The 14,435-nt window shown below is 43.6% G+C and overlaps 1 protein-coding gene across 2 annotated transcripts in view; it reads left to right on the top strand.

The window, feature by feature from the left end:
* Window positions 1–14,435, top strand: part of grid2 (glutamate receptor, ionotropic, delta 2) — a gene marked incomplete at its 3' end in the record, with an annotated part of 744,548 nt that overhangs the window by 588,528 nt on the left and 141,585 nt on the right. For both annotated transcript variants that reach the window (XM_079516745.1, XM_079516744.1), the window contains exons 9-10: window positions 4,296–4,397; window positions 11,415–11,612. In XM_079516745.1, coding sequence (XP_079372871.1) covers window positions 4,296–4,397; window positions 11,415–11,612 — 300 coding nt within the window. The remainder of the gene's footprint in view (window positions 1–4,295; window positions 4,398–11,414; window positions 11,613–14,435) is intronic.

The raw sequence follows: 14,435 nt of genomic DNA, 5'->3' as shown, positions 1-14,435 counted from the left end.
TTATTTAAATAGCAAGTGTGTAATGGTGCTAGCGCACCTGGCTCTAACGCCAAATTCGCATGAGCAGTGGCAGGTCATAATGTGCTTCTGGTTGCTGTATTGCAGCAGCAGCAAAGTTTAACTTTTCTCTACTTTGCCATTTTGCAGTGGGGAAAGTGGCACCACATTGCATTTCTCAGAACACTGCTGCTGGTGTGAATTCTGCCTTACAGGGATTGTGTGCAGACACTGATTGTTATGCTCAAAACACAATAACTTGAAAAAGAGAGAGGCGAGAGACGAGTAGTTGTTGTGCGTGTGTCGGGTGCACTGTTCTCGCAGAAATAGTCTCTTAGAAAAGATTACCAGCACTCACCCAGATGATCCATTTAGGATTTAGGATTGTTTATTTCAATCATAAGCCCCAGCAGCAGCAGATGATACACGACGTATTTAGAATTACGTCCTTATGGGTGTGATTTGTTGTGTGTGTTTGCGCACCTGTTTGTTTTCATACTAACGGTACATATTTCTATATCTAACACGCTTAGCCTATACGTGTTTCCTTACTGTGGGGTCAGTGTCGCAGGTCTACCTCCTATATGCAGCTGCCCATCAGCCACACCACTAATGTTTTATCGATTAGATGCGCTCAGATTTTTTACAAGCACTTAGAGTTGCTGCCATGCTGTAAATTCAGTTTTTATGAGTCCCTCTCATCATCGCTTTTCACCTCATCTATCAGCTATCCTTGCATTTGTGCTCTCTCATTCTCTCTCTGTCGCATCTTGTCTCAGTTTTACATTCACATTCTCTGCCTCCAAGATCTCAGGCTTGAAATTGCAGTACAGGAGAACCATCATTTTTATGGTATATAATTAATAACATGCACAGCAGCTATTACACACACACACACACACACACACACACACACACACACACACACACACACACACACAGGCTACAGTATGATAACAGGGGGTGGTTGCAGGTTGGGCGCAGACATTTTCCCACAGAGGCACATTTTGTGAGGGTGTGGACACATGACAGATAAAGGGATGGCGCACTGATCAAGGGACTACACGGTATTGACAGGGACTCGAGAGGAAGATCTCTGTGGTGACTGCATCACTGATCTAGATTCAGGCACAGACAAAGAGAGAAAGAAAGAGCAACAGAAGTCAAGGCAATTACTGTAGCAAGGCCTCCGTGTTCTGAAATAAAGGTTAGCCTAGGCTGTTTATCTTCCAAAGAATAGGCTTCAGAGAAACACAAAAGTATAAATGCCGCTTCGCTTTGACTGCATTATAAACACACAGAGATACGGCTGGACTAGAGTGACGGGGAGAAAAATAAGGATTTTGGATTGTGTGTGTAAGAGGTAGAGAGAGAGGGAGCAGACTGTATTCCATTGCACAGTAGCTACAATGTGGCCCTAGATCCCAGTTCCACATCACCCCCTGCAGGCTGAAAATGGCTATAGTGTTACTCTTCCTTCCTTTTGTGTGTGTGTGTGTGTGTGTGTGTGTGTGTGTGTGTGTGTGTGTGTGTGTGTGTGTGTGTGTGTGTGTGTGTGTGTGTGTGTGTGTGTGTGTGTGTGTGTGTGTGTGTGTGTGTGTGTGTGTGTGTGTGTGTGTGTGTGTGTGTGTGTGTGTGTGTGTGTGTGTGTGCCAAATCATAACAAAATCATTGTAAAATAAAAAGCAACAACATAATAATACACCTAAAACCTTGTGATTCAGTTGTTCAAAACGCTGTGAAATCCATGAAGCCGGTAATATACAGTTGTCACTGATTGATCACCTTCGTGTCTGCTGCCCCCTAAGAATGGAACATTACTTTTCTATAGTCTTTGGTCCAATAAATAACAGAATGTTGTCATTTATGGATGTTGTGCTCAGCAAATTCTCTGACCTCAAGAATGTGGTCAGCTACAGGGCATGAGAACACAAATTATTAAGCGTAATATGAGTTTTTCAAATATTACTTGCCGACTTCTCACTTTGTCAATATCACTAGTATTTTTCCTCAGAAAAGTGATGAATAGTTCCATAATAAAATGCCCCCCCCCCCAAAAAAGCCAGTGGGTTTACAGTATTTGTTTGTATGAAACACTGCCGGAGATTTGAAACAACGGATACAGTCTATCAATATAAATGTACAGTGAAAACGAATGAATACAATACAGTATAAACTGTCTATCAACAGTGAGTAATAGTATAATGGGTGTATGTATGCACGTATAGTCGATCAATATTGAATATAATAATGGATATTTGTACAGTGTATATGAGAATGAATAATACTGTCTGTCAACGGACCTGCTGGATGAATATTATATACAGTCTATGAGTGAATATAAGTGCAGGCTCTCAACAGTAATCCTTGAAAGGCTTCTGTCCAAGGTCGGCAGTGTAAATCCTAATACAGTGGTTCTGGTTGTCCACATTTTCAGGATCAGAGCCCACTTCAAAGTGTTTGCGCCACCATCCGAACGGCTGCCGTGTTAAGTGGTCAGATGGGTGGGCCGTGTGTATTTTTATGGCTTTTTTTTTCCATGGGCATTTATGGTCAGTACAGTTTTAATTGTTTTAAATGTGAAGCACAGAAAATATAAAAAAGAAGAGAAAAATGCAGCATGTTTATTTGAATGATCAATCAATTGATTGTATAATTGTGTTACGTACACTTTAAGTTCCTATTTAGTGTTGAAACCACTGGTATCACAGTGGATGAATTAAAAAAAATATGTATATAAAAATATTGTTACATTGGCTTTTTTGCCAATTATTTTGGGACCCACTTGCTTACGGCCCACCAGCAGGCCCTGGCCCACAGGTTGAGAACCATGGCCCTATGGTAGAAACCACAGAGGAGTTGGTTAGAGTTGAACATGAAGTGCATGTTATGCTGTAACATTAGGCTTTGGAAAGAAATAATGTTGCGCAAAAGGTTATTTTCCTCAATAGTATGCCCTCTGTTGCTCTGGTGTGTTTGTTTTCTTTTGAACAACAAATCACTCGCTGTTGCTTTGCGTGCACATGTGTTTGAGTGTGTTTGTCTTTGAACAGCAGCTAGCTAAATCACTCTTTGCCCAAAACACAAAATGCACAGGCTCTCTCTTTAGGGAAACTTTGCTCTCTGAAGCTAAAAACAATATTTTATTAATAGCAGAAGGCTGTTCGTCGACACATGAAAACAGGGTTTTGGGACTTCAGTAAGACTTCCTGGGGATAGGATTGGAAATATGACGGAATTTGAGAGACACGGTGGTCTAGCCCCAGATTCACGAGGGGGCTTTGAATAAAAGTTGTATGAGCGAGGAGTTGGGCGGCGCGTGCCGCTTGGACTCGGGTGCCTGGCGCCGGTCCCTGTTTCTGCTCCCAGGCACTTCCAGTTTCCTGTCGTTGTTGTCCCTTCTGTTCTTTAGAAATAACATTTCATTTAAAGTTTGAATATGTTTGAATATTTTTATTTTGCGTTTCAGTGCCCATTGTGCCTCCTTGACAAACTTGAACCCTTCGTCTACAGACAAGAGGTTGGTTTGGGTTAATTTGGCCTCAATCACTGGTGGGCCACAGGCATAGACATAGAAAGGTAGAGGCCCCCTTTGGCTCTGGGGCGTGTGTATCTCGAGAGTAGGCAGCATGGAGGCAAGCTTTTGCAGAAGTATAGTGGAAGCTTGACAAGATTCCACGTGGAACGTAATGGTGCGTCACTGAAGGGTGGCGTTCGGTAGGCCAATCAGAGGCAATGTAAACGTTTGTTTTGTCTTGCCAATAAAGCTCCTTTGGATCGAATTGATAAGTCCCGGAAATGACGCACTGTGATTGGCCAATAGTCATTTGAGTGGCAGCGACACAGCGTGCCATACGCACTTCCGCTTGAATTCCGCCTTATGCTGGAGAAGTCTCCAACGAACTGCAGCAGCCAATGAGGCATCTATTTTTTTTTTTTATATCTATGGCCACAGGTGAGCTTCCCTGGAAGCCTATATAATGGCTTGAAAACTGTTTTGACTCTTTTGGTATCCAGATCAGAATGAAGATGAGAGAGATGCGTATATGATTGTATGGTCACATTCACACATCTTGTATGTGGGTCCCCAGATCCCTGTCATGCATGGAATAATTTCAAATGGGGGTCAAATACATTCATTTGGACAGCCTTGCAGGGATGCTCTAGTCTAGTTCAACTGTAAAAATGTCAGCACTTGTCTCTATGAATTAATCTTCCTAAATGTTTGAAAGGTTGTAAAAACTATATTCTGGACCTATTCAAAATATTGTGTATATTTGTGTATGTGCTTTTTGTAGCTGGCAACATGGGATCCAGTCCACGGTTTGAACGGGACGCTGTCAGACAGGAAGCTGGAAAATAACATGAGAGGAGTGGTGCTACGAGTAGTTACTGTTCTGGTGAGTTCAACCTGTGTGTGTGTGTGTGTGTGTGTGTGTGTGTGTGTGTGCGTGTGCGTGTGCGTGTGCGTGTGCGTGTGCGTGTGCGTGCGTGCGTGCGTGCGTGCGTGCGTGCGTGCGTGCGTGCGTGGCAATCATGTTGGAAGAGCCAGACATGCCTAACCTTTTTATCTCCTTCCCTCCACTACCCTCCTCCTTTCATCCTTCCATACAGGGATTAAAAACTGAACATTTTCACATGAAATCGGTTCCGAGCAGGATCAATATTTTAATGTTTCTGTGCTTGTGTTACGACCCCAACATAATGTTCCTAAAGCTTTTACGACGGGGGACAAAATTGTGTGTGTGTGTGTGTGTGTGTGTGTGTGTGTGTGTGTGTGTGTGTGTGTGTGTGTGTGTGTGTGTGTGTGTGTGTGTGTGTGTGTGTGTGTGTGTGTGTGTGTGTGTGTGTGTGTGTGTGTGTGTGTTGATGCAATCGAAGGGGTGAGAGTGAGACACAAACAGGCAGGAAGCTGAGTTAACTCAGCATGCCTGTCCATTTCATAGAATGGAAGATGAATACCAACAGATTTGTCCAAGATATTGAGATTCCAGCTTCCTCCCTGTCTTGCCTGCAGCGTCGATTTGAGCAAGTCCCTCGAGTGCGTTAAAGATTCACGGCCGTAAATTCTTCATATCCCACCTTTGAAGTGGGAAGCAGGGAAGAAATAGATGATGCCAGACATTTCTTCCGGACTATAGCTTCCATCAATAGCTTCTTTCTCTTTTAATATTTTCTTTTCCTTTTTCTAAAGGAAAAAGAGCATGGAATGGTTCTTAACACTGCCAGTATTGGTGTTGGTGGTGTTGGGTAGAAGTGTTCATTTTGACAGCAAATTCTTATTTTGTTTAGTCATAGTCTTTTGAATAAGATTTAATTTAGTTTTAGTCATCTGAAAGGTTTTTGTCTAGTTTTGTCGACTCAATCTACAGTTGATTTTGTTGACAAAAATGTATTTTGTGCTCCCCAGGGCTCACTTTTCCACCTCCTCTACGCCATATCTCTCTCCTGAAAATAGCCCACAACACGTCACGTTGCAACTCGTTATGGATTATATATCTATCACTTTCCGAAGCGTTGTAGGACTGTTACGGATGTGCTATTTTCAGTGATTCTTCGCCTATTATGACCAGAATAGGTAGGCTAGGGATCTCTCTCTCTCTCTCTCTCCCTCTTCTCTCTTCTCTCTCTCTCTCTCTCTCTCTCTCTCTCTCTCTCTCCCTCTTCTCTCTCTCTCTCTCTCTCTCTCTCTCTCTCTCTCTTCCTACTCCCTCCCAACCTCTCTCCCTCCCTACATTTTATCATAATTGTATCTCTTTTATCTATAAAATCTTATCACTATGCATTTGTGTGTGAGTGTTTTCCCAGTTGACTAACACCGTTTAGAAAGTCCCTCCAGACAGTCTTAGTGTGAAGTATCCAGAGTAGAGTGTTGCCTACTGTAGTTGGTCTGTGCTATTTGAGATTGGATGCAAGGTATACATTCTAATCTGTTTGTGTATACATGCATTTGACAACATAATGAAGACAACAATTGCATCTATTTGAGTATGGATGTTTGTATGGGCATATATTAAGAGAAATTGCATGTCTGCACAATTGTGATTTGCAGGTTTGTGTGCGGGACGCGGGTGGGAGTCTCTTACTTTGTATCAATGATTGTTTGTATTATGATGATACAGTATCATCATAAGTTTCTTCTAAATTGTCTGTTCGCTTTGTGAATGGGAGGACCATTGCGACCTTCACAGCATGCTCTGTAGTGTAAGTCAGTGGTTCCCAAAGTGGGGTCCGGGGACCCCCATGGGTCCTTGAGGGAGTTCCAGGGGGTCCCCAGTGAAATGATAGTTTGGAACCAAATGGATCATTATGGGTCTGTAACTCTGAGAGCGTACAAATGGAACCAAATGGACCCGTTACACTCTCAAGGGCAGTATTATGCGTGTCTTAAGTACCAGGTCTTATGACTTAACTTAACCCATTTACCGCTACCATTATTTAATCCCTCCGTCGCGTCCTGCCAGGGTTTTATCGCGCGTGACACTTACTTTGAAGAGCCAAATATCCGTAATCGCATTTTACTATGAAACCATTCCGTGTGTGTTGACGAAGCTGGTGCTTGTTCTCTCGGTCGGTGGTGGAAAAAGTGGACCGCGAGTATCACAGCGCCTGCTACAGGCCGTTGAAAACGCTTGTCTGGGACAAAGCGACCCCTGCAATGTCGCTTCTGTGAGATAAAGCCGTCTGAAAACAGAGCCGGCAATGTAAGTGGATGCGCGCGCATTTTCAAAATGGCCGCGCCCATTGGGTCAGAAGCATAACAAAGCTAACGGACGGTAGATTTCGATACGATCGTATTAAAACATGCATTAATGAATACATCGCTGTTAAAACGGCTTTTCCGTTTGTGGCAGGCCACAAGATTCTACGTTTTAAAATTCCTATGTTCCCGGCAGGCCTCGTGTTAAGTTAAGTAATAAGACCTGGTACTTAAGACACGCATAATACTGCCCTCAGAGTTAAAATAACATTGATTTTACAATATAAATGTGGGGTCCCAGAGATAGAAATGCCATTACATGGGGGTCCGTAGACTAATGCATGTCAAACTGTCTGGGGGTCCTTGAAATTAAACAGGTTGAGAATCACTGCTAGAGCTGTACAAATCTTCTCTTATGGGTATATCTTAAGTTACAGTATTGTTCTGTACAATTTCCACCAGCAGCAAGCAACATATACGGACATTCCGGCCCGGAGGCCTTCCTCAGCGTGAATCTGAACAATACGGTGTTGGTTTCACTTATAAAGAGGACCTGGGTGCCCCATCACTATAGAAAGTGTCTGACCCTGTGCAGGTCTCTAAGACCCCTATATCCTCTTTATAAGTGACACCAACACCGTATTGTTCAGATTTACGCCCAACATATACGGACGTTTCGGCCTCCGGGCCATATATGCTGCTTGCTGCTGGGAGAAATTGAAATAAAAACAAGAATCCTACTGGATAAAACGTGAGTGCTGGTATTCTTTTCCATGAACTGTATTTGCCTGAACTGTGCACCCGCCACTGTATTACTTTGGACTACTCAACTGAGTGCTTGCTCCTCTTCCTTTCTTCAAGAGAAAACATTTAACCACTTCTGAATTATCACATAGCTGCCCTAGTCAAATAAATGTGACTGACTTGACCCCCATTTGTTTTGTGCTCAGGTCCACGTTGTCATCACAAAGACATTAGAGTTGTAGGCCTACAATATACAGTACCATGCAAATTAATTCAAGTACACAGTAAAATCCACATCCTTATGTTTACACTTAAATGGAGTTAAATTACACAGGTGTATGTACAGTAACATGTTAATGCACTTGATCGACATACTTGCCGTGAGATCAGGCTGTTCCATCTATGTAATATGTACTGTACAAGACGTACGCACGCACGCACGCACGCACGCACGCACGCACGCACGCACGAACGCACGCACGCACGCACATATCTTCTCTCTCCAGTCACCTAGACTCTTATGTTTATGGATTTGTTAATTGGTGATGAGACCTCAACACCAGAAGGGCCAATGTCTCTAGATCAATGCTATTGATCAGACTGAAATCTATTGGCAGGTTAAATGGCCGCTGTAGAGGTAACTCGAGTCTATCACTATAATTATGTGTTTATGGCTCTCTTTGTCATTGCTCCCATGCAGTCCCACAGTGCAACACGTACCTTTTGGACCACAGTAATGTGGGATTAATAATAATAATGGGAAATTACAATTATGATATGAAGACAATAAAACGTAACCTGACTCCGCCAGATGGGGCAGCAGAGAGTACACTGGGTTCCCCCCTCCTGCTCCCATCTGGGAACTCTCAGGCAGACTTGATGCCCGGCCACAAAACGGCCTGGCCAATCAGCAGCAGCTATCCCGCCTCTAGCTGCTGCTGTAAAGTGAAACAGAGGTAATGCAAACCGTTTTGTCTCTTTCAAAGTCGCTTAATCTGCATGGTTTCCATCATGGTGAGATAATATTGCCCTGCAAATTCCCATCTGCCTCAGGTGGAGACTGCGAAGGAGAATTTAACACATTTACAGCTGGATCCACCACAGAGACATCACAAAGTTACAAGAAACACATTTCAGACCAATTGCCCTGGCGAATCTTCCAAAAGCCTGATATTCATACTTCGTCACACGCTGAAAATTGCCGACCTACAAGCTCACAACGCGTCGTGAAGAGATTGTAGGTCTGCAATTTTCGGCAAGCGGCGTCAGAACATATATAGTCAGGCTTTAGTCTGTCCAAAGACGATGGCGCTTGCCACAGTCACGAGCCGTCGCGTGGCTCAGTGATATTCCCAAGAGAGCTCTTCAGAAGCCATCGCTCCGTCTCAGTGGGAAATTGCATGTTCCCAATCATGCCTCCAAAAAAACACTTGTGCTGCATCGAGCCGAGAGGAGACTGGGGATAAATTGCCACCAATCGAATTCATGGAGGGAAGGGGGGACGGCAATGCAATGGAAGCTGGTTGAACAAAGGGAAGAAGGGAGAGAAAAATGAAATGAAAAGGAGAAGGGTAGCAATATTAAAGGAACGTATGGAGAGATGGACAAGGCAATTGTAGAGTGAGGGAAAGCTGTAGGTATGCCAGACATACTGTGTACAGTAGGCCTATTTGTACGGAAATTGGGGTGGCATATGGTAGAATGGAAACCTCTGGTCCTTTAGGTGCATGTAAATCAGGTAAAATATCACACACATTTTCAATACGTGCGTGCGTGTGTGCCTGTCTGTCTGTCTGTCTGTCTGTCTGTCTGTCTGTCTGTCTGTCTGTCTGTCTGTCTGTCTGTGGGGAGGGGGGGGGGGGGGTCGTATAAAAATGCATGCACTACAGTGTATTGAATGTCTCACACATGCTGTGTTGAGCAGGCGTCATGTACACAACAACATCATTTGTGCCACACATACCCCCACACAGACATTCTACACCTGACATTATACATGTCACACGTGTATAATGTTTGTGTCACACATTGTGTCACACGTTGGTGCGCTGGGAAGTTAAAAGTGGCAAACTTGCGAGATTATGAAGTGGAAAATATCTGAGTTCATAAAGTTGCGAATCCATGAGATTATAACTCAGAAAAATAGCCACTGCTTCCATAGCATTATGTCTGCAGTGGATGAGCTTCTTGTATGGATGGAAGCTTACACAAAACACAATAACCCCAAGGTTGTAGCTGACTATTACAGTATATTCAATGTGTTATGTGCTTGTGTGGGAGTCCAGAGAGGATTGCAGCGGACATGCTGTATGGCACTGAAAGCAGACATTAAAGTGTTTTTGAGGAGAAACCACAAAGCCAACAGCGTTGTTTATGGACACATTATCGCTTTGAATCCTATACTAAAATAAACCGTTAACCATTAATCCATATAGTTTAAAATGTTTGAATTGTCCATAGATGGCACAATATGATTCAGTCCCTCAGGGCTCTATGCTCTTGTATTTTCTGTTTTCTGTTATTGTGAGGAAGGCTTTTCGCAGGAAATAACCAATCGACGAGCTTGTTGATCTGCACATTTCTGTGAAAGCGTTCCCACCAAAACGGATGTTGGGGTTTAAGTGGTTATAATGGGTGCTTTGCTATGGTCTGACTTTCCACAATTGTTTTCTTATACTTTATTTCTTTATAAAGCAGCTTAATCAGATACATTTGTATGTATAGAGTTTGTACCTTGAAAGAATACGTGGTGGATGGGTGTGTGTGTGCAATGTTGTGCGAGTGTGAATGCGCCAATCAAGTTGACCTTAAACTGGTTGTGGGAAATCTCCCCAAACGGTTTATTCTGAGACCTGCCTTGGGCACTTCCTTCTCCCTCTGGCTAAAAAAAGATACTATTTAAAACCAAAACGCAGAAAAACACATTTCCATGAGTCAGATGTGTTGAATGAGTCTCAACTGCTAAAGGCTAGTGGGCATGTTTGACCACTGCTCCGTGCTCTGGACTGCCTGTCTGAGCCTTGGCACTGGCCGCGGTGCTAAATGCTCCAATGGGCTTTGGTGGAGTGTGTACTGTTACCACAGTCTGTGACAGAACTGGATGCTTGACAGTGGGACTTTGATATACTTGCTTGTGTATGTGCACGCATGATGTCCTTATTTGTGTGTGTGTGTGTGTGTGTGTGTGTGTGTGTGTGTGTGTGTGTGTGTGTGTGTGTGTGTGTGTGTGTGTGTGTGTGTGTGTGTGTGTGTGTGTGTGTGTGTGTGTGTGTGTGTGTGTGTGGTGCAGTGGGTGGTGCCTTGATTGATGGATGCCTGTGGCGAGAGAGGGACTTGGCATGCAAGTCCACTCACCGCCTAATAGCTTATTGAGCGGCTGGAGCTAGCAGGGATTAGAAACCACCAAGTTAATGTGTAATACAGAGTGTGTGTGTGTGTGTGTGTGTGTGTGTGTGTGTGTGTGTGTGTGTGTGTGTGTGTGTGTGTGTGTGTGTGTGTGTGTGTGTGTGTGTGTGTGTGTGTGTGTGTGTGCATGTACGTGTGTGTGCGCGCATGCGTGTGTGCGCTTGCGTGCGTGCATGAATGTGCGCACACATTTATCTTTGTCTCTGTGTGTCTAATGTGCAGCCAGTATCCAGTCAATAACACACACATGGGCCCTCATAAATCTGCCAGACATATTGGCCTGAAACATTTATTAAAGAGATAGTGTGGGATGAAAGAGAAAAAGCTAATTGTCTAAACTTAACCTTTAGTCTTATTGGAGGGAGGGGAGGGGAGGGTTAATTTGTCCTCACTGTCTGAAATGATTGTCCATCAAACTTCACTCTTCAAAAAAAAAGAACTGTTTTTTATACTCAATCTTTTTTTAACGTGCCGTCCCTATTTTACAATAGGCAGTTTCAACAGTTCATATAAAATCCAAAAGTTAAATCATCTAACTGACTGACTGACAAATCACTTTTCCTTTTAGGAAGAGCCATTTGTGATGGTGTCGGAAAATGTTCTGGGAAAGCCCAAGAAGTATCAGGGATTTTCTATTGATGTCCTGGATGCTCTCTCTACCTACCTGGGCTTCAAGTATGAGATCTACGTCGCTCCGGACCACAAATATGGCAGCTTGCAGCCTGATGGACAGTGGAATGGACTGATGGGAGAGCTTGTCTTTAAGGTGAGAACATGCACACTCACAAACATAACATTGTTGGTACAGTATGTGTTCAGTGTTTTACTTTTCTTTTCTTTCTTTCTTTTTTTCAATAGTGTTGTTATGATGTCAATATGACCATTGTATCATGTGAACGGGATTAACATTATTTGGTTACATTTGTACACTCTCAATGTTTAATTGAACACTCAGAATGTCACTGCGTACAGCAGTACTGCATACACTACTACTTCACATTTCCTCTATAATGGTAGTGACAATGCCACAGTAGAAATAACACCTCCCAAATGGATATGAGAGAGAGAGAGACAGAGAGAGAGGGGGGGGGGAGACAGAGACAGAAATGAGAATAGTATAGGAAGAATGAGAAAAGTGGTGACATTTTATACCGCTGGAGGTCACCGCAGTATTTTCAGGCCCATTACCCATAACCCGCCCTTTCCTTTTTTCCATTACTTAATGTTCCAGACTGTCTCTGAGAGACACAGTCAAATCCAGTGTTCATTTTTGTTCCATTCGCACACTCTCCGAGTTAAATGTAGCCTATATGCCGAGGATTGCCAAAGTCCTTTCCTTCATTACATACAGATAATGGGTAAAAGACAGAGAAATAAAGAAGAAACAAATACAAAATAAAGTGAACAACAAAGAAGGCCAGAAAAAAAAGATAAAACGTCTTGAGTTTGTGTCTGGTTGTGTTTCAATACATTCTCCATACACACCCTGATTCACGTCACGAAGCGACGTGAATCAGGGTTCACGTCAGCTTAAATCCCCTCACCTGTGCAATTTCCAGCCTTTGCCTCAGCCAATTGATTGCCATGGCAACCACACACCTGCCAATTGATTACTTAATCAGTCCACTTTTCACAGTCAGTTTGCACTCTTCACACACAGGCAGACAGACCGATACAGAGATCTCCATGTGGGACTCAGACAGACAGTTAAAACGGGTATTATTAGGTTCCCAAGTTGCATTGTTCTCAAGTCGGCCGGTGGCCGATGGGTACGTACAAGTCTAGTAAACACTAAACCTGTGAACACACTTCAGGTTCATATGGGCATCGTCGCAGATTACATGCAACACAAGTGATCGCCTGCAGCAATGTATCACTTCATTATGTTATAGAGGTAGCAGTGTCTTCTATTTACCAACAATAGCCAACGAATAATCAAACATTTGCTAACTGTTTGGCACTAGTCTGTACATGTGTCCCTGCCTACCAAAGCCTACAATGACATGCTCTGAGTGCATCCATGAGAGGTTGATCATTTAGCAGCTTAGTTAAAAAAGCATAATTCTAGCTGTAGTCAAAGGTACATACTGTACTCGTCCTATCACGACAGGTCAGGTATTTGTACTGAATACAGGCTGTATGTATTGTCCCGCCCCTCTTTTCTCCCTGTGCATGTCCTCCACATGGGCACCAGAAAAGAATAGTTCTACTGTAACACTGGTCTCATCTGTGTCATTATGCATACATCAAACACAACCAAGATGATGATGGAGAGAGGTAGCACACACTTTGTCCACTGTGTGATAGATCCAGCCAGAATACCAAGTGGACGGGGTCTAGCTTTCTGCAGTATTTTAACTTTCGTCGTCACCAAACATTCTTCAGTTTGGCAGGCCCAATTTAAGCCGAACAAAGTTTGTCATAAAAACAGCGAGACATTATATCATGCCATATAATCTATCTTCTTCTATAAATGCACCACGTCTCTGTCAGTACGTGTGTACTGCGCGTAACTCGAGAACATTCGCCCCACCGAATTCAAATTCGACACACACGTTCCACACCACCACAGGGAGTGCAGTGCTCAGTGTCGAGTCGGTCGAACCCACGGTTGTCCAGAACTGCCACAAAAGGCCTCTCTGCCCGGGCTCAGGACAGAGCCCCTGTCCAGGGTCCATATATGGAGCTGGCCTGTTCTGACATCACACCACTCCATATTTGGGGATGCCTGACACAGAACTCCATATGCTGGCCTGTTCTGACATCACAACAATCCATATTTGGGCATGCCTGACACAGAACTTGTGGGCATGCCTGACACAGAACTCCATATATAGGAATAAAGGGACACAGAGAGACACATACAGAAATATAAGACATAAAACATAAAGACATAAACATAAAAGAGACACAGAGACAGATGGGTGGAACGGGTACTCTGCATTTCCGGTTGTCCAGAACCAGCACAAAAGCCTAATTTGGCATGCTTGACAAAGAACTCCATGTATGGGCATAAAAGGGACACATACTAGGGAATGCATTTCCGGTTGTCCAGAACCAGCACAAAAGCCTCTGCCCGGGCGCTGGACCTGATCACCCCTATATCTCCATATATGGAACGGCCTGTTCTGACATCACAACACGGGCACCGCTCTAGTAATTATGATATGATAATGCACACACATACCTGTAGGCGCGCAGCACAAACTCCATGCTGGTGTGTCAGCCTACAAACATCCTGCAGGGTCTCTGTCTCAGTATTCTTCTTATGCAGTGTAAGTGACAATTTCTGCCCATTTAAGCATTTTGTTTGCTCACCCAACTGTGAAATTAGCAAATTTTGGCCTTAAGAGTGCGTGCGTGCGTGCGTGAGGGTGGGTTAATGCCAAAATTGTTGCAGGAAGTTTGTATCGGCTCTTTTTCAGTATTTAGAGCTTTAAATGTACAAACACACAATATCCACACACAGGCATTGCAAACACATACACATTCTCTCTTACGAGCGTGCGTACACACACACACACACACACACACACACACACACACACACACACACACACACACACACACACATGCACACACATGCACA

Source organism: Electrona antarctica (genome assembly GCF_951216825.1).
Source record: "Electrona antarctica genome assembly, chromosome: 12".
In the NCBI taxonomy this organism is placed as follows: domain Eukaryota; kingdom Metazoa; phylum Chordata; class Actinopteri; order Myctophiformes; family Myctophidae; genus Electrona; species Electrona antarctica.
Note: the sequence above shows the minus strand (reverse complement) of the source record. Positions and strands in the feature narration are given on the sequence as shown.